A 22,997-nucleotide genomic window follows, 5' to 3' on the forward strand; every position below is an offset into this window, starting at 1 on the left:
TACGAAACGTAAAGATCTCCTTTATCCCATTGGATGATCTTTTTTCATGTGACCCATTTAGTAATCGTCTCGACCGCTTGGTGGCTGTACCGCGACCGAAATTTCAAAATTTCAGTTGTAACCCATATTTGTGTACTTAGAGACATGATAAACTTATGCCGCCACCATCTTTTAAAAAGGCAGAACTGTAAATGATAAAATAAAGTTTCATCGTTCAGTTTTCAAAATGACGTTTTATGATTAAAATGTTAATCATGAAAATTTTAGCATTACTACAGCAATATCGTATCGGGATTCCTGAAAGTGGTTATGGAATGATTTCTTATTTTCCCTTACTGAACAAGGCAGACGCTTCAAGGAATGTCTAAAAACAATGAATGATTTAACCCACAAGGTATGTTTAATTATAATAAATAAATATTTTGGATAAAAGTAATATTGGCCTAAATCCGAGATTTTAACAGATAATCATTGAAAAGAAAGATTTAAAAAATAAATCTTCGAATGCTTTACCATTGAATGGTAACGCAGAAACGAACCAGTGATGGGCATTTTTGATATTTTTCTTCCCTCTCCCACTCACTCCTTTTTTCAAATATTGACCAAAGCGCCGCTCTAAACTCTCCTCTCCTTATTTTATCAAATTCAAATACAATGCTATCTCATCTCACGTGATCAAAATGGCGCTTTTCTATAGAAACCTCTCCTCTATGGCTCACCTCTTATTTTATAAAATGGAACCAAATATCAAGCGCACTACTGTTCGCCAGTGTTATTGAAAACTCATTTTTTGAGTCCTCTTCTTTCAGAAATATACATTTTCTCTCATTTCATGGCAGCCCTCAAATCAGAGCCTTAGTTTGGCTCTCCTCTCCTCCTCTCCTTTCAGTTTTTTTTCTAGTAGATATATCTCTCGATGAGTTTATCCCGGGTTTTGTATATCATCTCATTTTAAGCACCTGCAATATCATCTGGTATTTTTCACTCATCTCATTTAAACACTCACGAAGTCTTAGTTTTGAACTCAAAACTATTTCTTCAATCTCACATCATTTTATTTTTAGCGCTCATCTAATTGTAAAAGGGTGTTTTATTATATTACATGGCTCGAGCAAGCTTCAATGAAGTTTACTTTTTGTTTTTATATATGAGCATTTGGTGTTCGTTTATGCACCAATGATATAAAATAAGGCGCAAAGTACTTGTTCTCAGCGAGCATCTAATAGACTTTAATCAAAGCTAATCAGATAAAAAATAATGAAAGGCAAAATTAAAAGAGGTGAAGTCAAACATTATTAATAAAAAATGTCATTGTTGACAAATACGGGATAAGTGTAGAAAATTAATTGCCTGAAGTAACAGATATTCAAATTTTCCATTTTGAAAAAATCTACAGATTTTTTCGACACTAATAGTGAAATCACAATGAAAATGCCTATGTTATTTTCCGCTTAGTAATATTTCCAATTTTAAAATATAAAAATTTAAAGTGATATATATACCATATCAATATTTCCAATTTTATAATATAAAACTTTAATCTGATCAATCTACATTTTTTCAGATATCTGAGTATTTGAATCTTCTATAAGCAAAGTATAAAGTAGAACATTGTATCCCTTTAAAATTCTTGAAGGTGACTTTTTTTCTAGAACTACTAGAAAAATACTGTGTTTAAATTTTTTGGGCAAATGAAATTTAGGGGAAAAAAAGTAGGATAAGAACTTTTTCAGATAATTGAGATTTATAATCATTTCCTCAAAAAGAAAAATTTGAATATCTGTACTTCAGGCAATTAATTTTCTATACTTATCTTTTACACTTTCCCTTTTTTGTCTACAAAGGCAGTTTTTATTAATATCTTCTAATTCAGTCTTAATATTATTTGAAATTGTTTAGAATCATTGGAAAGAAAACGTATTAGGGCGTTGCGCGTCCATCGGTAATCTAGCTTCATTACCAGTAGTCGGTAATCTACCGCTCTCTTAGAATGCTAAAGCTTATCTTATTAACGCGTGTTTTAAATGCATCGAACCCCTATAAATAACATAAGTCGCTTCAAAGATAATCTCAAAATTTATCAAAAGTACAAACTCAAAACACGTTATCCCGTAATTTCCGTTTAGCTGAAAAAAAACTGACAGCCACAACATAATTAAATAAACCTTTATTATGGTTGAGATAGTAGGGTTTCGCCTTTGAAAGTAACTCATTTAAATTTTTAGGCGGTGCAAAGTTTCCTTTTTTCTATTTTTCAGTTGTAGTATTTTTTACCTACTGCCCAAAATATGTCTCCCATCAACCACTACTTTCATCCAGTATCTCACCAAGCACTTCTATCATCAAGTATAACAACATCTCGTCAACCACTCCTTTCATCGAGTATAAGAACTTCTCATCAACCACTCATTTCATATCACATTAAAAAGCCTATTTCATATCAACCACTCTTTCCATGGAAAACCAAAAACTTATATCATACACTCACTTCAAGAAAAAAAATTCCCAAACACAGCCTCTCACCTATCACTCCACTCATGGACTACTGAAAAATCATATCTCACATCCAACTACTCTCCTCATGAACCAAAAGAATTGCTCTCAATACTAGGTTATCTCTCCGAGTTTGGAAAATAAAATATCTCACCACAAAAGTTACTCGTGGAGGTTGAAAAACCACCTCTCATCTCAAACTCACCTCCAATGTCAAATTTTACTACCTCTCCTCTCCTGCTCATATCACAAGCTCAAAAAAGCCTTCTCCTTTACTCAGAAATTACTCAAAATTATGAGTAGGAGATGAGAGCGCCCATCACTGAAACGAACACTATGATTCATGACAAGAAGCGTTTAGCCTTCCTAGATCGCTTGCTTGAATTGCAACAAGAGAACCCTGAATTTACTGAAAAGGTTATTATTAATGAAGTCAATAATTTCATGTTTGCCGTAAGAACCTTCAGAATTATACTATGCTACTCAGATTTTAAATTTTTTTAATTTAAATTAGGGCCACGATACATCAGCTATTACATTAACCTGGACATTATACCTTCTTGGCTTACATCCCGAAGTTCAAGAAAAGATGTACGACGAAGTTGTCAATGTTTTAGGAGACCGTGACAGTGAGTTCACGTTGGATCATTTGCGTAATCTTAAATACATGGACATGGTCTTGAAGGTAAAGTATTGTTCAGATATTGCTAGGTGTGGCAGAAGTAGGATGAGACTAGAAGTAAAGAGCTCTAGCATTTGTAATAGATCCTGGCACTAGTGAACAAATTTGAGGATTTTATGCCGCTTTCATCGCGCCTATACACCAGAGAGAAAAAAATTGGCTGAGTTCCGAAAACATTTCCTACCCCCTTCCCCTCAACCTAAAACCGCGGAACACGGACGCGGGTGCTTGAATCTAGTTCGGCCGTCTACCGGCGCGAGCTACTCACGTTTAGGAGGGAAAACTCAGAAACCGCTACCAGAGGGCCAACTGTTGGTGTGTTATCAAGAATATGCACTTTCGCCAAGTGAAGAATTTGGTTACCTCAATACTTTTAGTCCCTTATCCTACTTCTGGTATTGTTCAGATATTGCTAGTTGTGGTTATAAAACCAGACCTAGCTTTGCGATGATGTTTTTTCTGTGTGTACCCGTATGTGTGCGTGTTTGTTTGAAGCCCTCGGTACACGAAAAACAAGCGTGCAGTGAAACAAATTAAGGCAAGATCCACTATCACCTTTGAGCTTGTAATGCGAAATGAATTGCGAGAAAAAGTACATATGAGCAGCAGTTTTCCTGGCTTCGGTCAGACGGAAAACAAGTTTGTCGAGACAATTTTTATGAAAATATCCTCTTCCGGCTCTTGAAAGTAATAATGCACCCAGTTATATGGCGGCAACCCTCAAATTATGTGTTAATTTGACGGTAAGCTGAATCAAAGATGATTTATTTGAAAGTCTTGAAAATTAAATTATTTTCTGGTTTTTGGAGTTAGCTCGGGGGGACTTTTTATAAAGGCTGGGTTGCTGTTTTGTTGAGAACCTTGCTGACCTTTCAGTGTAGGTTTCTAGCTACGAGTGTGGCTTTTACGATTATGATCTGTGTGTATATTTGTGAAGGTTGGATAAACGAAAAGACCTTAATGGGTATGGGTTTTTAGAATTTAATATATCCCAAACGTTGGGCCATCTCTAATTAGTGAGTTAGGAAACATGAATGTCGTACTACATTAGTGCATATGAAACTAACAAGGGCTCCCCACCGCAACCACACCTAGCTAATGCGGAATATTTATTTACGTTACTTATTTACGGCCGTTAAATTTCTGCAATTTTTTGTAAATTTAGGAATGTCAACGCTTATATCCTGCAGCTCCGTACATTGGCAGAGTGGCCGAAGAAAATATCAAAATTGGCAAGTTTTAAGCATAGGTTTTTCACGCAATATACTAAGAGTTTTATTCAGATTGAGTTGGAAATGGAATAATAGTTAAGAAATCGCGAAGCTATCTAATCTTTGTGTATGCGAAACTGGATTTGACAATATTTAAGACATCACTTCGCTACTCGTCACTCGCGGCGTGTTGAGCTGTTCTGAACAGGAATCGCAGACTCTCATTGGATTTCCAATCCCAATTTATTTCTGCAGTACTAGCAAAAAGTGATATCTAGTTTATTAGGGAGAAGGTATAAATTTGACACATTTCTAGATTTATCTCCAGTTCAAACGTAGGTCCGGAGTTAATCCCCGTCTCTAAATTACAACCAGCATCTCATTGGTTCTTGAAAACTGACATCAGCACGACGCGAATGACGAAAATTTCGTATTTTCCGACTGAGGAGAGGCGAAATAGCCCGGCGCCTCCTTTTACGTCCCCCCCCCCTTGTATTTTGAAAGGAGGACTGGGACTATGGCGCGCGAATACTGAGGCATCTTATACCTTCTCCCTAATAAACTATATATCACTTCTTGGTACTAGCTTATGTCTCAAGAATCTCACGGTGTTTTTCGCGGGTAAAATATGATCACGTGATCAGCTGCCATTTACGGAGAGAAGATTTTGTTTTTCGCATAGGTAATTGGATCACGTCCGTGAGCGTGTGGGCTGTGGTTTTGGTTATCAATTATCGTCTGATTCAACGAACTAGAGAGCACAATTGGCATCGTTTATGCCGTATTCTTTGACTTTTTATTATTGCCGCGTCTATTTTGGCCCGGTTTCCGGGCGAAATTAGGCATAGACTATTTTGGCCCGGTTTTCGGGCCTAAATATCTGGCATTGTTAAGATTGCTATTTTGGCCCGGTTTCCGGGCCAAAATAGCTGACGATTGAGGGTCAGCTATTTAGGCCCGGTTTTCGGGCGTCAAATTTTCCAGGCCATAATAGTCGTGGTTCGAGCTACGACTATTTTGGCCCGTAAAACGGGCCTACCTTTTTCCAGGCCTAAATAGACTCGGCCGCGCGGGGCCAACTATTTTGGCCCGGTTTTCAGGCCCAATAGTAGTTTGGCCCGCTTTCCGGGCCTAAATAGCTGGCCATTGTAAAGATTGCTATTTTGGCCCGGAAACCAGCCTAAAATAGTCATTAAGTACCAGCCTTTTATAATAGGAATACTTTGGTGAAGATTGTCGGGATTTGAGATTTTGGTAAGGCTCCTATCATAGCCCATTTAATCAAGCGCTGTAGTTCGTAAAATCTGCCCCCTTTTTTTTTTGCTCTGCGTCCGGGACTTGGCTATAGGGCTTGAAGCCATATAGCCAGATTATCGGCGGGAAATTCTAAGGAGCCGAAACTTGAAATGTTCTTTTGAAGGAGCTAAAATAATTTTTGTCAACATCTAAATTTCTTACAATGAACTTCATTTATTTACACCCTGTATAAGTGGTCTAATTTTTCGTATGTTGACGTCATCCAAATTCAATATTGGGGGCCGTGCACAAAGGGAGGTGTTTGGTCTGATCTTTTCCTCACTGTATAACGTTTAATAATGAAAACATCGGCTTCTGAAAAGGCCTACAATATTTTTAAATCATTTTTTCGTGACTTTGGCTATAGTATTAAGTATTATTCTCCCTTTGCTCCCTTGTATGACAAAAGGATCTCTGTGATACATTTACTTCTTGAACGTGTCCAAGGGCTCTGAGGAGGTAGGAAGGTGTCTAAATGCTCTTCTTGTAAAATTTAGCAAATTGGCCCAAAAAGGTTTGTAATTATTGGCCAACCCATTGTAACCAAACCTAACCTAACCTTTATTAGCACGAAGTGCCGTACTAGAGTATTTTATGGAATTGGAATATTGTCAAACTAAAAGAATGACCGTCAGAGACGCCACAAATCGTAAATTAAAAAAAAGTGTTCATTTGTAAACTTCGTTCATTAGCTTGTTCGAGCGTTACATCTTGTACCAATAAGACTAAATCCTTCAGTTAATATGTTAGTGTAGTGACTAAATATATTTATTTTCAGTTTTTACAGAAATTGAAAAGGACATGATAATTTTATCTTATTGATGAATTAATTCAATTCAACCGTTTCAGTATCACAGCGGAATTCGCAATACCATTCGTAGCCCTTCATGGGTTTTTTTTTTCGAAGTGCTAACGCATGCTTCATGAAACCATTCGGAGCATCTGTCACATTGGATCATTCGGTCTCCGGTGTATGGTTTTCTGCAAACACAATAAACAAGACTGTGTGTGCTTTCGTGGCACACCTTTAAGGAACTTGGGTGCTTCGCTCGAATCGGGAATGGTGATAAATACTTCTTTTCCAGGCAATCATGGAGATGTTTCCTCATAACATCATTTGCCGTATCGTATTGAATGCAGCCGGGCTCAGCATGTAAGCACGCATTAAGAGCATTAGCTACAGTGTGCGCCCCGCATTCTACCTCCACTTGCTCGGTAACTTCGATGAATTTGATCTCCAAGCTTTCAACGAGTGTATTTTTAAATTGTGCACTTAATAGCGATACAAGTTGTGGTAATCTCGAGATTCTGTGACTTAAGGATAGATATTTCAAAGAATAATAATAATAATAATCTAAGCTTTGTCCCTATCTTCATTCTCCTCTTCGTCCCTATCTTCAGTCTCCTCTTCGTCCCTATCTTCAGTCTCCTCTTCGACCCTATCATCAGTCTCATCTTCGTCAGTACTCATCCTTTCGTCTTCATCTTCAGTGTTATTTTCGTCTTTATCTTGGTCTTCATCTTCACTCTTATTTCCGTCTTGATCTTCTCTTGCTTTTCTATCTTTGGTCTCGTCATCGTCAGTGTTTTCGTCAGGATCATAATCTACATTATCAATAACAATTTTGAAATCTTTTCTTTCCGCCCAAGTTTTGCATATTTTATTTATCATTTTCAATCTCCTTTGAAACGTCTTTTGGCCACAGCAAGACAAAACATTTCCAAGAGCTTGGAGCGCTGGCATTGCCTCGCTATATTTTTCCTGTGATGTCTTACATTTATTTGGTCTCGGAGGGTGCCGATTATGAAAAGCCTTTCGCTTTAGATTAACACTTTTTGATTTAAGCCCTTCCATCCAAAAATCTTTGGATATTCTTTTTGAAATAATTTCCTCTGTGAAAATATCCTTTTCCAAATATCTCCTTGAGATAAAAATATGGGGGCACGGGATTCCTTTAGTGACAAAAGTGGAACAAGAGAAAGTAATGCCATTAGTGATTGCATCCGGAAACTTGTCAATTTTGACGATAATAGAGTCACAGTTGTCGACTGGGCTGGAAATACTTTTACAGGACACTGCTTTCGAGAGATTTTGAATAATCTGTTCAGCATAGGCTGGGACAACTTTATCGTAGATACTCTGAGCCGCATCTCGTAAATCATCATCATCAAATGTGGTAACACAGAATGCTTTTTTAGTTTTCGCCTTAAATTTTTCATGATCATTTAGGTTCTCAATATAGGCACAAAGAACTTTCATGTCCCTGTAGAAATCGTCTAAGGCAGCGTTTCGTCTGCATATACCTTTTACATTTTGATTGTATGATTCCAACCGGTTGTTCGTTGCTTCACCTAAATTGAAATGTTGACGGCGATAGGCTGCCACCCACATCTCTTTGATTGATATCCAGTTATTAAGCATATATTTTATAAATTCGGGGTAACTAGCTAGTTTCTCGTCGGCCAGCATTGCTTCAACATTTTCTTTAAAGGTATTTATTGTGAAAGAATATGCCAGTTGTTGAGCGTGAATTCGCGCTGATTGACTAGCGGTTGATGTTATCTTAAGAGATGATATTTTTGACTTCATGGCCTTTAAGACGTGAAACAAGCAAATTTCAAACGTCAGCTTCAGGGAAAAGTTGTTGGTGCACGGATATCTCGCCTAAATCTTTATCTACCATGACCGTTTTTGTGCCTTTCCAGTTTTCATTGTAGGTCTGAAAAGTCTGGAAGAGCTTTTCAACGTACTCTTTTTTTCCATTTTTTGTTAAGCATAAGCCAACTATTTCACTTTGGAGATTGCCATCTACAGCCATTATTATGTATAACGGCATGCCACATCGATTTAAGCAAAACGTCGCGTCACAAAGCAAGTGCTCAGGATATTTTTCAAATATTTCTCTCGTGCGACCGGCTTGCCAAAATACGAATTCTAAGCACTTGGTCGAAGCATCTGTAGATACATCGACCACCTATATGCAAAGAACATAAGAATCTTTATATATGTTCATAAACTCCTTGTTCCTTTCGTCGGACCAACCGTATTCACCTTCGTATGACATGCAACCGTTAAGAATCGAGCATGTTTGCTATGACGTTTTCACATTCAAACTCCCGGACTATTCCAAGTTTTCCCTGGCCCTTTCCCTGACGTTTTGAACCCTAAACTTTAACGTTAAAGTTAACGGAACGTTTTCACTTTCTAAACTTTCCTAAACGAGCGAGGAGAGCTCCTAAATTTCGATGTCTGGTTAAGTAAGCGGTTTCGTTCTAATCATATGTTATTAACTCGACTTGTCCTAGATTCCCTCACTTTCCCTGACCTCTTTCAGCCATTTTGAAGTTCCCTGACGTTTCCATGCCTCCTCTGTGCTAACCTTGTCGGGGTATTTCAAAAGCAAAGCCTTAGCGAGTTCTGACTTATCATGTGACATATTGTATTGGCTAAAGCCGGAAGACTAAACTAAAAACTCATACTCTTTGCTAGTTATACAGAATATCTCAAAAATCATGGTAGGACCGGACTAGTGTGATGTGTTCTGAGTCGAAAAGGCGCTACGACGTTTTGCTTTTCTTTTCGGGCCAATTTTTTCAAGTTTTGAATAAAGTGGTTTACATTGAAAGTAACATATTGAAAGATAATGCATTTTTTGTTTGGGGGGGGGGGGCTTGTGCTCTGAATATCATATTCTACAGTATTTTATGCTGGACTTTCAAAAGTTTTTAGTCTGTATACTTTCTTTTGAGTTTCATTGGGGTCATCTGTAAATCACTTAAGTCATAACCCCGAAGCTTTGGGCCGGAAAATAAAATTTCATAGCATATTTTCAACTGAAAATAGCCAGTGTAACCACACTACTGCAGTTCTAACACCAGCTTTTATGGAAATCTTTCATATAGGAGAGCCGCAAAATGTTCCTTCTTACACCCTTATTATTAGTCCGTAAATTCAGTGTTTGAACAAGAAAAAATACGAAGGTGAACAATGTTACGGACCACCCCTTTAGGGTGATAAGGTCCAACACTCTTAAGTAATGCCATAAGAAAATAATATATAGCTCCCTATAAGTATGAAAAGCCCCAATGAAACCATATAAACAGCATTTTCTTCCATCGAAATTTACAGATAGTTTCTAGTTTAATTTAAAAAGAGATGTTATAATATTATGTGTTTTAAATAGTAGAATTTTAAATTGCAAATAAATCGTTCAGCATCTTGAAGTTGTTAATATATAATAATTATAGGTTTTTAAATGCCCAAACCCACTGGTCTCTACACTAAAATCGGACGGGTAGGAGGAGTCTAGCCTTTCGCCCCCCCCCTTTATCCGTATACGCAGAAGTAATGTAACCCATAATTATGGGTTACGTCAATTCTGGTAGAGCCAAAATATCTCCCACGGGAGCGCAAAAGCGTGAGCGCTCCAAATTCGGAAGGAAACGCTGTGGTGTGAAAATGTGCTACGTTTCATACTTATAGGGAGCTATATATTATGTTCTTATGGTAATGTATATAATAATAAGTTCATAAGATATGTTCCATAAGTTTTTCACTGTTGTGAAGTGATAAGCGTATTTGAAACGTCATAGATTCTCGTAAAACAACATACGCCTGGTGAGGCGCTGTCAGAAGAAATAGGAAGATGAACTGCAAAACCCTCTACGTATAGTATCGCTTGTCGTTCTCTAACTAGCTCTCAGTAAGTCTCTACAATGACGTAGTATAGGAAGAATCATACTTATGGAACATATCATATAATCTTATGATTATATAAACTGCTTACGAAAGTGAATAATAATTTAAGGATCAAATTTACCATTTGCGAGTCATCCTTTTGGTCTTTTTGTAATTTTAAAATTAGTCTCTGTGCTGAGTCTACAACTGCTCTATCCCCGCTTTTCAGCGACTGTTGTGCTTTAAAGTTTTGTAATGATTTCGGTATTTCGTACCTCCCGGTTGTTTTTCTAATTTCATCAAGAACGAGCTTGTTATCACCTCTAACTCTAACGAAATCTAAAACTTTAGCTTTTTGTTCCAAATTTGCCTGGCGCAGTGCTCTGTTAGCTGGATACTTTTCGTAAAGCTCGGGTCCGATGTCATGATTATGATTTAGCTCGATAGAGGATATGTACAGGGCTTGAACTTTAGCATTTGCTGAGTACGTCACATGGGCAGGGCAAGAATTGGCAAATGTTGACGATTTTCTGTGCCCTTTCGCTTTGGTCTCATACTGGCCATAATGTACACAAACCATTTTTACTTTAGAGTACTTGAGTTTTTCTTCCAATGGCGTATAAACTCCTTTTTTCGCTTTTTTACAAGCAGTTTTCTTGTGACTTTCAACGGATGTGGCATGTTTGTATTTACTTAATATTGGTGAAAAGTTCTTATTACAGTAATCATAATGGTTTTTTTCGCAAGATATCCAGTCTTCAAATTGTTGTTTTAATTTTAACTCCATGATAATATTTTCTAAGCCGTCTCATCTACTGAGTCTGAGAAGGATGATGACACCCAAAGAGAACCAATGAATAAGTGCCGGAAAACAATATATTTAAAACGAGACGGGCTTCGGCCCAGAAATTGCAACAATAACGCTATAGGTTAAATAGTAAAAATTGTGGACGAATTTCACACAATATACTCTAATATAAATAGAAATGGTCAAAAAACTTTTTAGAATTGTTCTGACTTTTAGCTACAGGGATCGTTCCTCACTTGACACGAGTAAGAAAAGGTCTGCTAGGCATGACGTTTTAACCGCAGTGCCATGAGTCCGAAAAGTCATATTTATCATCTATTAGCTACCATAAGTTTATAAGATATGTTCCATAAGTATGACACTTCCTATATTTCGTAATGCTACAGACTTACCGAGAGCATCTAGTTCAAGAATGACGCCAGAATTGATACTACACGCGGATGGTTTCCCAATCTGTCAATTCCTATTTGTTCTGTACCAAGTCTTTGACAGCGTATCAACAGGCGTACGTTGATTTACGAGAATCTATGACTTTTCACCTATGACAAGCTCTCAGTAACCAGTAGGACAAACTTATTCCCGATTAACATCGGCGAAGTTTTTCAAGAGGAGCAGCGCAACAGTAAAAGTCAGGTTGTTTTTATTTAGCCAGGGGAAATATGCTACCCAGGGGATATGACTATCACCGGTTCCATTGTGTAAAGATGATACTTCGAGAAGTGGGCGAGTATAACGATTGAAACCGTGTCACAGACCCTTTCCTTTCGTGTCAGTTCCCCTTTTGTTTTTCATCCCGATTTTAACTTTTATTGCTTTGCTAAAAGCGTCCCTTATTTCCGATTTCACCCGTCGCTGTAACCCCAGCGGCTCCTTTATTATAGTTCAAAGCCTTCGCTCTCCTATTGACCTTCACTCCTTGTATCCCCTCTTTTTAATAGGCTCTATAGTGTTAATTTTTGTTTTCGTTTCCCTTTCTGTAGCCGAACTCTCCTTTCCTTATCTGAAATTCTCAGTTTTGGTTTTATGTTAAAACATAAGTATATAAGATATGTTCCATAAGTATGACCCTTCCTAATGCTAGAGACTAACTAAATCTCTAGTTCGAGAACGAATCGAGAATTGATACTTAACAGTATTCACCTTCAAAATTTTTCTTCTTCAAACACTGAATTTACGGACTAATAATAAGAGTGTAAGAAGGAACATTTTGCAGCTCTCCTATATGAAGGATTTCCAAAAAAGGTAGTGTGGCTCAATTATTATAGTCTCGAAAAAATGCTTTAAAAATATTGTAGACATTTTCAGAAGCCGATGTTTTCATTATTAAACCATGGATAAAGAATGCTCGTGAGGCAAATAGTGTTCGAGCGTAGAGGATACGCAACTCCCTATCTCGGACGACAGCTTATTCGATATCTACCAAGTAACGTGGTCCACGTTAAAGCGTTGGCTGTTAGCACGCGCGAAGGTAGGTCCCCTATCTCGGATCATAATAAAGATAAACTATAAAGCAGCTTTGTTCGTACTGACAACGGAACTTGAAAAATTACAGTAGCGCCACCTGAGAACCAGCGCTGGAAACCTGGCGAAGCTTAGCATTATAGAGCAACACTGCAACGTGATATATATCGAGTATTCTGTCGCTCCTCTAAGCGTGAACACTATATGCTTCAAGCGCATTCTTTATCATTACCATCTCAAATTCTTACAATGAACTTCATTTATTTACACCCTGTATACGTGGTCTAATTTGTCGTATGTTGACGTCATCCAAATTCAATATTGGGGGCCGTGCACAAAGGGAGGTGTTGGTCTGATCTTTTCCACACTGTATATTATTAAACTGAGAATAGTGGGACGAAATTGAAATAAGTCATTGGTTGTCAGGTTTATGTATACTTGAAGATCAAATGATCGCGCCATTCTATAATACCAGACGAACGTAGTAATTTTACGCATAAAATAAGCAGCAGAAATTGAATACAGTGGGGAATGGCGCACTCTCAGAGAAATGTCGGCCATAATGTGAGCCTCTAAAGATGCATATCTCATAAAATCTTCAGATCATTTGCATAATTGCATCAATAGAAAGAGATATGTTGACCAAAATTATTTTAGCTCCTTCAAAAGAACATTTCGAGTTTCGGCTCCTTTGAATTCCCCGCCGATAATCGAAGGCCGATTTTACGAACTGGAGCGCGATTGTGGCGCGTGATTAAATGGGCTATGATAAGAGCCTTACCAAAATCTCAAATCCCGACACTCTTGACCAAATATTTTTATTATAGAAGGATGGTACTTAATGGATATTTTAGGCTGGTTTCCAGGCCAATTTAGCCCTCTTTTTGAATAAGAGCTAATTAGGCCCGGAAAACGGGCCTAAATAGCTTTTAGGCATTTAATAGCTATTTTAGCCCGGTTTTCGGGTAAAATTAACTCTCTTTTTGAAGGGGAACTATTTAAGCCCGAAAACCGGGGCCGAAAATGTGGTGGCTAACGGGCCTGAAAACCGGGCCAAAATACCGGGCCCAGGCATTTGGAAGCTATTTTGGCCCAGAAACAGGGCTAAAATAGGGCTTCTATCACAGAGACTGTTTAAGCCTGGAAACCAGGCCAAAATAGTTGGCCCCGCGCGGCCGAGTCTATTTAGGCCCGGAAAAAGGTAGGCCCGTTTTTCGGGCCGAAATAGTCGTAGCTCGAACCACGACTATTATGGCCTGGAAAATATGACGCCCGAAAACCGGGCCTAAATAGCTGACTCTTAATCGTCAGCTATTTTGGCCTGGTTTCCGGGCAAAAATAGCAATCTTTACAATGGCCAGCTATTTAGGCCCGGAAAGCGGGCCAAACTACTATTGGGCCTGAAAACCGGGCCAAAATAGTTGACCCCGCGCGGCCGAGTCTATTTAGGCCTGGAAAAATGTAGGCCCGTTTTTCGGGCCTAAATAGTCGTAGTTCGAACCACGGCTATTATGGCCTGGAAAATTTGACGCCCGAAAACCGGGCCAAAATAGCTGACTCTCAATAACCAGCTATTTTGGCCCGGAAACCGGGCCGAAATAGTTTATACCTAATTACGCCCGGAAACCTGGCCAAAATAGACACTTCAAAACAAAAACTAAATTCTGTCAAAGTACCCATTGTTCCCAAAATACGCCGCCGAAACTGTTAGGCGTAGATAGAAGACTTCAAAACTTGTCAAGTTCGACATGTGGACTATACTGTATTGCCTATATAATACAAAGAACAAAAAGAAAGAGCCACGAATCATTCATGAAGCGTTTTGGTCGAGATTATTTGAAAAATGACATCATTGTTACAAACATGTTGAAACGCGCCCGTAAAGAATAACTTAAAACTTTTGTTATAAAATACTCTTTGTAATTTCTTTTGTATCTTTAAAATATAAATGTGTCACCTTTTTTAATACTGTTTTCTTTTATTTCATATATTAAGGAATGGGAAAGGTGGGTAGGAATGTTTGGAATGTGAGAGGGGAGGTAAAAAAGGGGGGAGGGGTAGGAAAGTTTGCCAGATGTATAAATCAGAAATTCCCATAATCATTTTCATTCCTCATCATGAACTCGGAGCTGCAGAGATATCGTACTTTTTACTCCTGGCCTCAAGACGGAAACTATATAAAAACTTTAAGCACAGCGGGATTTTATTCCCTACATACCGACGATCTAGTACAGTGCTTCGAATGCAATGGAATGTTATTAGCATGGAAACCCGATGATAATCCCTACGAAGAACATTTAAAACATTTCCCTAAATGCAACTTTATTAGAGGTGGGCAAACAAAAAATATACTCTTCAGTTTTGATGAAACAAAAACATACACCAAAATATAAATAACGACATTAAAACCGAGGAAGAAACAACAGAAAAACCCATGGAAAACTCTGAGGAACTTTATCATACCTTTAAAGTTAAAACTAAAGATCTCGAAAGATTAGTTTTGGAACCCTACGTTAGAAAACAACTTAACGCTTTGTATATCAAAGAACAACTTAATGCCTTGCGTAAGATTTAAAAATAGTATTAAAATTTATCTTCTTCCTTACGAAGATAGAAGAAATTATTTTAGAATAAATCAAATACACTTTAAAATGAAAATTGAAAATGCATCTTTAATATTAAAACCTATACTTTTAAAGAAAATAAATAACTTTTCACTTTATATCATGGTCTTCATTTATATCTTTAAATAATATCCCCACCAAAAAAAGACGAGAGCGTAAAAAAAACACGGCTCCTCCGACTTAACAGTGGCCGCCATCTTGTATGCCATGCTGGCTGCATACTCTCTCATTGGGTCTAGCTGTAAGAACTGGTTAGTGATGCGTTTCTCAATTACTACATGTAAAAAAAAACAAATTAATTTATTTTTTAGATATCCAGTGTATAGAAGAGGAGGATCAACTCGAAACAATGATTGATTGGTTGAAAGTCAAATAAACCCCTTTCGCTCAAGTGAAAGAATATATGAAATTAACGGCTGCTGCCAGACGAAAATGGATAGAAAACCATCCAAATGCACTCGTTGGAGAAATATTTTCTGTGTATCCACGTTTAAGAGATTTTCCTGGCATGGTGAGTCGGAAATTTCAAAAATGCGTGTGTTGGGTTATTTAGAGCAAGGATGTCGCTAATGGTCCAACGCACACAGGCAGTTTTTTTTGAGAAACGTTCAGTTAAATGCTTCATTCTAACTATTGATAATTGTGTACAGTTCGAACAGGATTTTTCTTTAATGTTTCCTGAAAACAATAATTCTCTGGCAAATAACTGGCCCAATATTTGCCAAAAAATCGAAGCCCAATCTTAAAGAAAATATATTAAAGGAACTTACATTTGGTAGCCAGGAAGAAAATTTTAAGTGACATTGAAATATGATTATTTAGTTCATTTTGAATAACTTACATAAGAACAACGTCATCAATATCACATTTTTTAAGGTCTCGAAAACTCTTGCATATACGCATTACCCTACTTAGTACCCGCATTGAAGTACAAAGCTGGAAAACGTACCATCAAACCTTCGATGAATGATGTACGAAATGTAAGTAATGCAAACGTAAGTGCTATTAAGAACACCATTTTTGAAACGTTTCACATTTAGTAATCTTTCGTTTTTCCAGGAAAATATAAAAACTATTGAGGAATACCTAATTAATTCCGAAGTAGCAGAACCACATATTGTAACATTTGGAGAACCTTTACACCCAAGCCAATGTTACGTGGTAGTGGAGAAAGTGTCATATCCAAGATCTACCTTGTTACATGCCCTTGATGCGTTTTTCAAAATGTTCTATGTCTTGGACTTGGATTATCCTAAAAAGTCTTAGCGGGTTTGGGAGTTGGTCCAAGACTCATTCTTTCACATTCTTGGAAAGGAGGAAAAGGGGGTTTCAAATGTTATCATTTCCATGAGAAATTGGTTTAAATAACGTTCAAGATTTGCCACCCACCCTACAATATTGCTAAGAACAAATAAGAAAATGAGAGGAAAGTTGGGCCCACTTTCCTTTCCTTTTTATTTCTAGGGTATAGGTATTAAATCGAAAATGTATACCACATAATAAATAATTTTGTATGTGTGGTAAAGTTTAATATAAAAGGGTTAAAATATGTATAATTAAACAAATATAAGCTCATGAAAAATTTTGCGTTAATAATCATGTTAGGAAACTGGACAAAATTTTATTTGGCTTAAGGGGGGGGGGCTAACTTGGTTTATTAACTGTGGATCAACGCCAAACTTTTGAAGAGCTTATATTAAAGTTTTTAATTTTGTATGCACATCTTAACAGCGTCATTTATATAAAATTAACTTGTGGCATTATATTATCCCTTTAAAACTTTCCCGTCAAAATTTTATGTTAAATTCAACAAAATTCAATTACGCTTAAGGGAGTCTATTTTCCTAACTTCAATTGTTATCTGTGGATGAACGCGAAAGTTTATATGATCTTATATTAAAGTTTTTCTGAATATTTAACAGCCTCGTTCATTTAAAATGACTTCTTTGTGTTGAGAGACAACCAGGGTCTGGGTTGAAAGTGACCGGTGTTTGGGTTGATAGTGACCGGCGTTTGGGTTGAGAGTGACCGGCGTTTGGGTTGAGAGTGACCGGCGTTTGGGTTGAATGTAACCAAAGCGTTGATGAAAATAACTTAAGTTGTGTTGAATTCAACAAATATCTTAAGTTATAATTCAACCCAAGATATTTGGTTGAATGTTTTTAACCAAAAAGGGGTTGGAAAATCAACCTATATTTGGTTGGATGTTTTTAACCAAGAAGGGGTTGGAAAATCAACCTATATTTGGTTTATCTAAAAACAACTAATTTTTCGGGATGGGTAAATACGGACCCAAATTTTGGGTTCATAATGACCCAATTTGGGCTAAAAACAACCCATTATTTTTAAGAGTGCAGGGCTTCCACCCAAGGTTCACGCAATTGCAGGTTTTCTTACCATTTACGGTGAATTAATCGCCTTATATTCCCTAAATTTCCAAAAATTGTTAAAGAGGCATACGCTAGAATTCGAACGTCAACGATAGCTATGTCTAAAATGATTTTAGGAATAATCTAACCAAAATTTATGTTAATGAATGACTTCTAAAATAGTTAATATCCATAATATTTATTGAATTATTTAAGAAAAACCTCTAAATAGCGTTTCGCCTCGGAGAGGTTTATTTTGGTTTCCCAACTTGTTTAAAAATACGAGATAGCAGTGTTGATACGCCCACCTATTTGTAATGATTCTTTTTAAAAATTGTCAATTTATTCTCAATTTGGATTTTTACGCCCGTAAGTTAGATATAAATCTATTAATGTATTTAACAAATTCATGAAATTGAGCTAGCAATCCTGATCATACTTGTAATGTTAGTATTGTTAGTATGGTTCTTTTGAAGATGATGTATGTCTTTAGTGAAAGGCCAAACGTCACGGTTCTGATTTTTACCTTTTCTCAGTAATTAATAGAACTGATATGCCTAAATTTTAACGGCCCTCTTCACTACCAGTTTGAAGCGATACAAATTTCAAAAAATATGGTGCACGCTTCAATTAGCGCCACCTGCTAATGCGTGCCTTAAATGTTGTCTGTCAACCCATACATTACTCTTGCTTATCCCATTTTACATTATAGCAGTGCCCATATCATTTAAATTTTGTTCGATGACGCTTTTCTCAACCCTGGTGACCATAGGCTGAAGGCTCGCGGTGCCAGATTAACACCCTTTGAGCCCTAAGCACTAGGCGTTTTGGGGGAATAAAGCTGGACTCTCGGGGCTCCCTGAGTCCCGGGGCCCTTAAGCAAATGCCTTAGTGCCTAGTCAGTAACCCGGCACTGAAAACTTGGTATACCACAGCCTGTGATCCTTTTTACATATAATGATACCAATTCAACAATATAATAACCAGTGCTTTCTAAGTATACACTTTCCCAGTTATGGGGCATCCAAGGTTAGGTTAGGCTTTGAGACAATCATCTGGACTCGGAGGGGTAGTAGTTTCGTTTTCCCAACTTGTTTGTGTTACATGGAAATAAATTTGCATGCAAAATTTAAAAAAAACAGTGTTTTTAATTACATAAAATAACAATAAAAAATATATAAATGTAAAAATGTTTTGTTTAAATTTATTTTAAAAGATCGTCCTCCATATTTTCAGACATTTCTTCCCCGGAAGTAGGGTTTTCAGATATTTCTTCTCCGGTAGTAGTTTTTTCTATTATTTCCTCGCCGGAAATTCCAGTCACAACTAGTGACTGGAAATCCTCGGGGGGAGGGTTTCATTTAAAGATTTTTCTGTTTTGCACTGGAAAAATTAATTTCAATTGAGTTGATAACGGACACCTAATTAAGTTAAAAATTAAATAGTTAATTTGGCATGCTTTCGTACAGTACATCTTTGAAAAAGAAATAATGATATTTTATCAAGTTGCTTTTTTTGTTACATCTAACACTCTCAATGCCAAATACTCCTCTGTCGTGATTTTTTTATTTCAGGAATAGTTGTTTTTTCGGTTTCCAAGATTTTATCCAGGACTCTCTTCCACGCATTCTGAGTAATGGCGCATGCCACTCCGTAAATGGAGTCAACTGATCTAAAGTAATAGTATACTATTAATATATATGCACATAAAATTGAAAAAGGAGAAAAGATCTATAAAAGAAGCAGAGAACGTTGGTAATAAATATCGCACACCATTGTATTGCGGGTAGGCGTTTTACAGGGGTCCGTAGGCAATACGGGTCCTATAATAAATATTCGGTTGGACGCACCCTCTGGAAAGCTGTGGCGGTCCCCGCTCTCATCCATGGGAACGAGGTGCTCTGCTTCCCCCCCCCCGCCATGGTAGCCACGTTGGAACGTACCCAGTCGGTTGTGGGCAAGACAGCCCTCAACGCCGGTTCCATGGCAGCCTACGCAGCCATTCAAGGGGAAATGGGCTGGAGCTCAATGGAAGCGAGGGAGGCTAAATCTAAACTACTATACCAAGGCAGATTGAAGTTTCTTCCGCCCGATCGCTTCGCTAAACAAACATACGACTCGATTCGCGCTAACGGCCAGGTAACTGCCTGGACCGCTCGCGTGGTGGCCCTCGACCGTAAATACGGCGTCGGCACCAGGGCCGGATTAAGGGGGGGGGCAGAGGGGGCACCTGCCCCCGGGCGCCAGCAAAATAGGGGCGCCCAAGATGTCTGGTGATACCCAAATCTGAGCGATTGTTTTATTAAATTTTCGAAAAACTCAAAAACATGACGTTAGTTTTGAATGATTGCGGGACTGTTTTTCGTTTTTAAATAGGTATATTAGATATCGAGACCAATTTATTACACCAAATTAATTGGGAGGAGACGATAAATAGATTTTCCGAGTCTAAATCTAGAAAAGCCTATTCAAAGACATAGGCAGGGCTGATACTAAGTCACTTTTTTCCAATTCGGTTACTAAAAGTCACTTTTCAAAAAATTAGTTACTATTTGTCACATTTCTTTTGGATTTTTGAGTCTTTCGGTGTTATTTATCTTCTCGACCACAAGGTTAAACGTAATATATTTGACTGTATGACGGTTTAAACGCAAAAACCGCGAGATTACAGTTGATCAAACCCAAAAAATTGTGGAGCTCACTTCGCTCGCTCATCAAATATTTAACTTAATATTTATAATCAATCCAATTCAAATGAATGTTTTAGTTTTGATTTAAAACGACATCAATTACTTTGCATTCTGAGCTGTGCTCCAAAATGGTTTAATTCAATTTCGCCGTAGAAATTTTATGATTGGACCTTTCCTTTGACTGGAAATATCTAAGCCCATAGATTGTGCTTAATTACGGCACCGACCTTTAAAATATCTTTAACTACTGAAAATAGTTATGAAAATCGATCATGTCTGAAAAATTTCATTTAAAGTGCCCTTATTTTATAGCTTAATGTGCCCTTATTTAGTCACTTTTTGCTTACTATTTTTAAATTTATTAGTCACTTATTCAACTAAAATTGAGCGTATGAGTGAGTATCAGCCATGCATAGGGATACTTTTCACTTAACAAAATTACAATAGGGAGCTAACAGCTGGCTAGGGGGAAGAGATAGTCTGACGTCACGCAGCCACCCTCTGGTTGGCATTTTTGCGCGTAGAATACTGTTTCCAACCGTTAGGGGGAGATGAAACTCCAGTAAGAGATAGAAGGGTGTGACGTTTCAGGGTCAGAACTGTTAGCTCCCTATATTTCTAATAAAAACAAAATTGTTAAAATTTCTAGCTGGTTTTTATAAATTATGGGGCCAAGGGAGGGGGCGCCCATCAGGCCACTGCCCCGGGCGAAAATCTTCTTAATCCGGCCCTGGGTTCGGTTGATTGGGATTCGGCGCAATGCTACTGAAGCGCTAATTGCGAATACTAGGCTTAACTATTTTTGATAAATCGGTTTGTTAAACAATTACCGAGGCCTAACTTGGAATGAACTATTCGATTCGGTATTTGACAAGGACAATTTTTTTGGCATTCGGTAAGCGGTTCAATACCCAAAAAGTGGTTTTCAAACACCCCTAGTTTTAATGCATTAAAGGGAGTAACAACCTTTTTCTCCCCGTCTCCTCTGATCTCCATGACGATGATAAACATTTCCACACAGATTCGCAGCCTCTTTTGGCGCTTCCCCTCACAGTAAATCAGATATTTGCATAGCATCAATGGCCTCTTTAAGATTCCAAGTAGTAAATCTACGTATTCGTGATTAGAGAGATATTATTGTTGCGCCCATATTGGAACTTGACAGCAAATATTGACGCCACGTTTAGAATTTAGTAAGGAAATCGTTTTCAACATTTATCTTATATTTATTTCCAAGAAAACCATAAAAAGTTATGGAATTGGTGAAATTTGAAAACAATATTCCATTAGAAAGGGGATCAACAGTGGCCTGGGCTTTAAGTTGCTCTTTAAGCATAATTTCAGTCGAGTAAAAGGAAGAAACGTATGTCCCTGTGAAAGTCTTGGTAAACCCTGCAGTGAAACAGACACGTGCGGGGAAGTCAGTAAAAAAAATTTGTGTGAACAAAGAGAATTCAGTAAGCTACATTACAAGGTTAGATCTACAAAAGTATATGAACCTCTACTAGAAGAGGAGGAAATTCTCAATAAAGATTATTCGGGTAAGGATGAAATAGTCCAAAACAGTGATAGTGAGTGATGTCCATGAAACATTAGACTCACTTGTTTTGGATGAATTGTCCATAAAGCCAAAGCTTTTGTAGGATCGCAACATTGAAATATTTTTTGGTCAAACCAGTTCTGCTTCCGCAAGTGGAAAAAATTATGCTTTAGCGACTCATTTCTCATGTTTTGTCTTTCATGGAAAGGAGCAAATATCCATATAAAAACTGCATTTTGTTTTACACTCTTTAAACCAAAGGTGTGATTTAGCACCTTTTTTTCTTAATTTTGACGGGTCCAAAAAAAAACACCATTTATATGGTTTAATAATACCTATCTGAATGGAAGATGCTCTCGAGAAGTCTGATTAGAAGGTTAATTTAAGTCGTCTGGTGTTTAAGAGAAAATAAGGCTAAGTCACGCAATAAACGTGCATACCATTATTTTATTTAAATGGTATTGTCTTCGTGTACAGTTCCTTCAATGTCACTCTCACTTTTTTGCTCAACGCCCATGGACTTGAGATTTCCAATAAATTCTTCATTTGAATCATCTGGTCCAGATGTGGTAATTTCTTCAAATGCGAAGACTGCATGTTTCCTTTTTTGTTCTGGTTCTGTGTCTAGCTGTTGGCACCGTTTGTTCGATCTTTTATTTGAGCTTGTCTGACATTCGCACATTTCTTATTGATAATGGAGGTAACGATTGAACGGATTATTACAACACCCTTTTTGTGGTTAAACACAGGGCCGGATTAAGGGGGGGCAAGGAGGCACTGACCCCCGGACGCAAGATTTGTTGGGGTAAACTATTCCCTCTTAGCAACATTTCCTTTTTTTTCGACTTAAGTGGGCGCACATTATCTTGGCCCCCGGGTGCAAAATTGCTTACATTTTATTGAAGTGGAGAATGAAATAGACAAAAACCATTTCTATTTAATTTAAACTAATAGGAGAGCATGAAAAGGAACATATAAAACCAACCAAGATTTATTAATAATTCAGAAACATGTGTTGTGGATTGCTGAGACTAGTAGAGGTTGGAGTCGCAGTCGAGGTTTCGGTCGTAAACGTGGTTTGGAGTCGCATTTGAGTGTGGTGTGGCAGTATTTAGTACAGTCATTTTAGCCCAAAAATAGAGGGA

General features: G+C 37.5%; 1 protein-coding gene across 1 annotated transcript; it reads left to right on the top strand.

Annotated features, from left to right (window-relative positions):
- The first annotated feature begins 2,799 nt into the window (after positions 1-2,799).
- Positions 2,800-5,521, top strand: LOC149684694 (cytochrome P450 4C1-like). The gene is made up of 4 exons (XM_089871319.1): positions 2,800-2,946; positions 3,008-3,178; positions 4,341-4,407; positions 5,487-5,521. The coding sequence occupies exons 1-4, from the start codon at positions 2,800-2,802 to the stop codon at positions 5,519-5,521; spliced, it is 420 nt and encodes a 139-aa protein (XP_089727445.1).
- The last annotated feature ends 17,476 nt before the right edge of the window (positions 5,522-22,997 follow it).

This window comes from Phalangium opilio, unplaced genomic scaffold, assembly GCF_054372755.1.
Source record: "Phalangium opilio isolate 3A_F unplaced genomic scaffold, DU_Popi_V2 ptg000037l_1, whole genome shotgun sequence".
NCBI lineage: Eukaryota > Metazoa > Arthropoda > Arachnida > Opiliones > Phalangiidae > Phalangium > Phalangium opilio.

Coding starts and splice junctions, on each gene's coding strand:
- LOC149684694 (XM_089871319.1), top strand. CDS start 2,800: ATGAGAGCGCCCATCACTGAAACGAACACTATGATTCATGACAAGAAG. Junction 2,947..3,007: donor TCAATAATTTCATGTTTGCC/GTAAGAACCTTC, acceptor AATTTAAATTAG/GGCCACGATACATCAGCTAT. Junction 3,179..4,340: donor ACATGGACATGGTCTTGAAG/GTAAAGTATTGT, acceptor TTGTAAATTTAG/GAATGTCAACGCTTATATCC.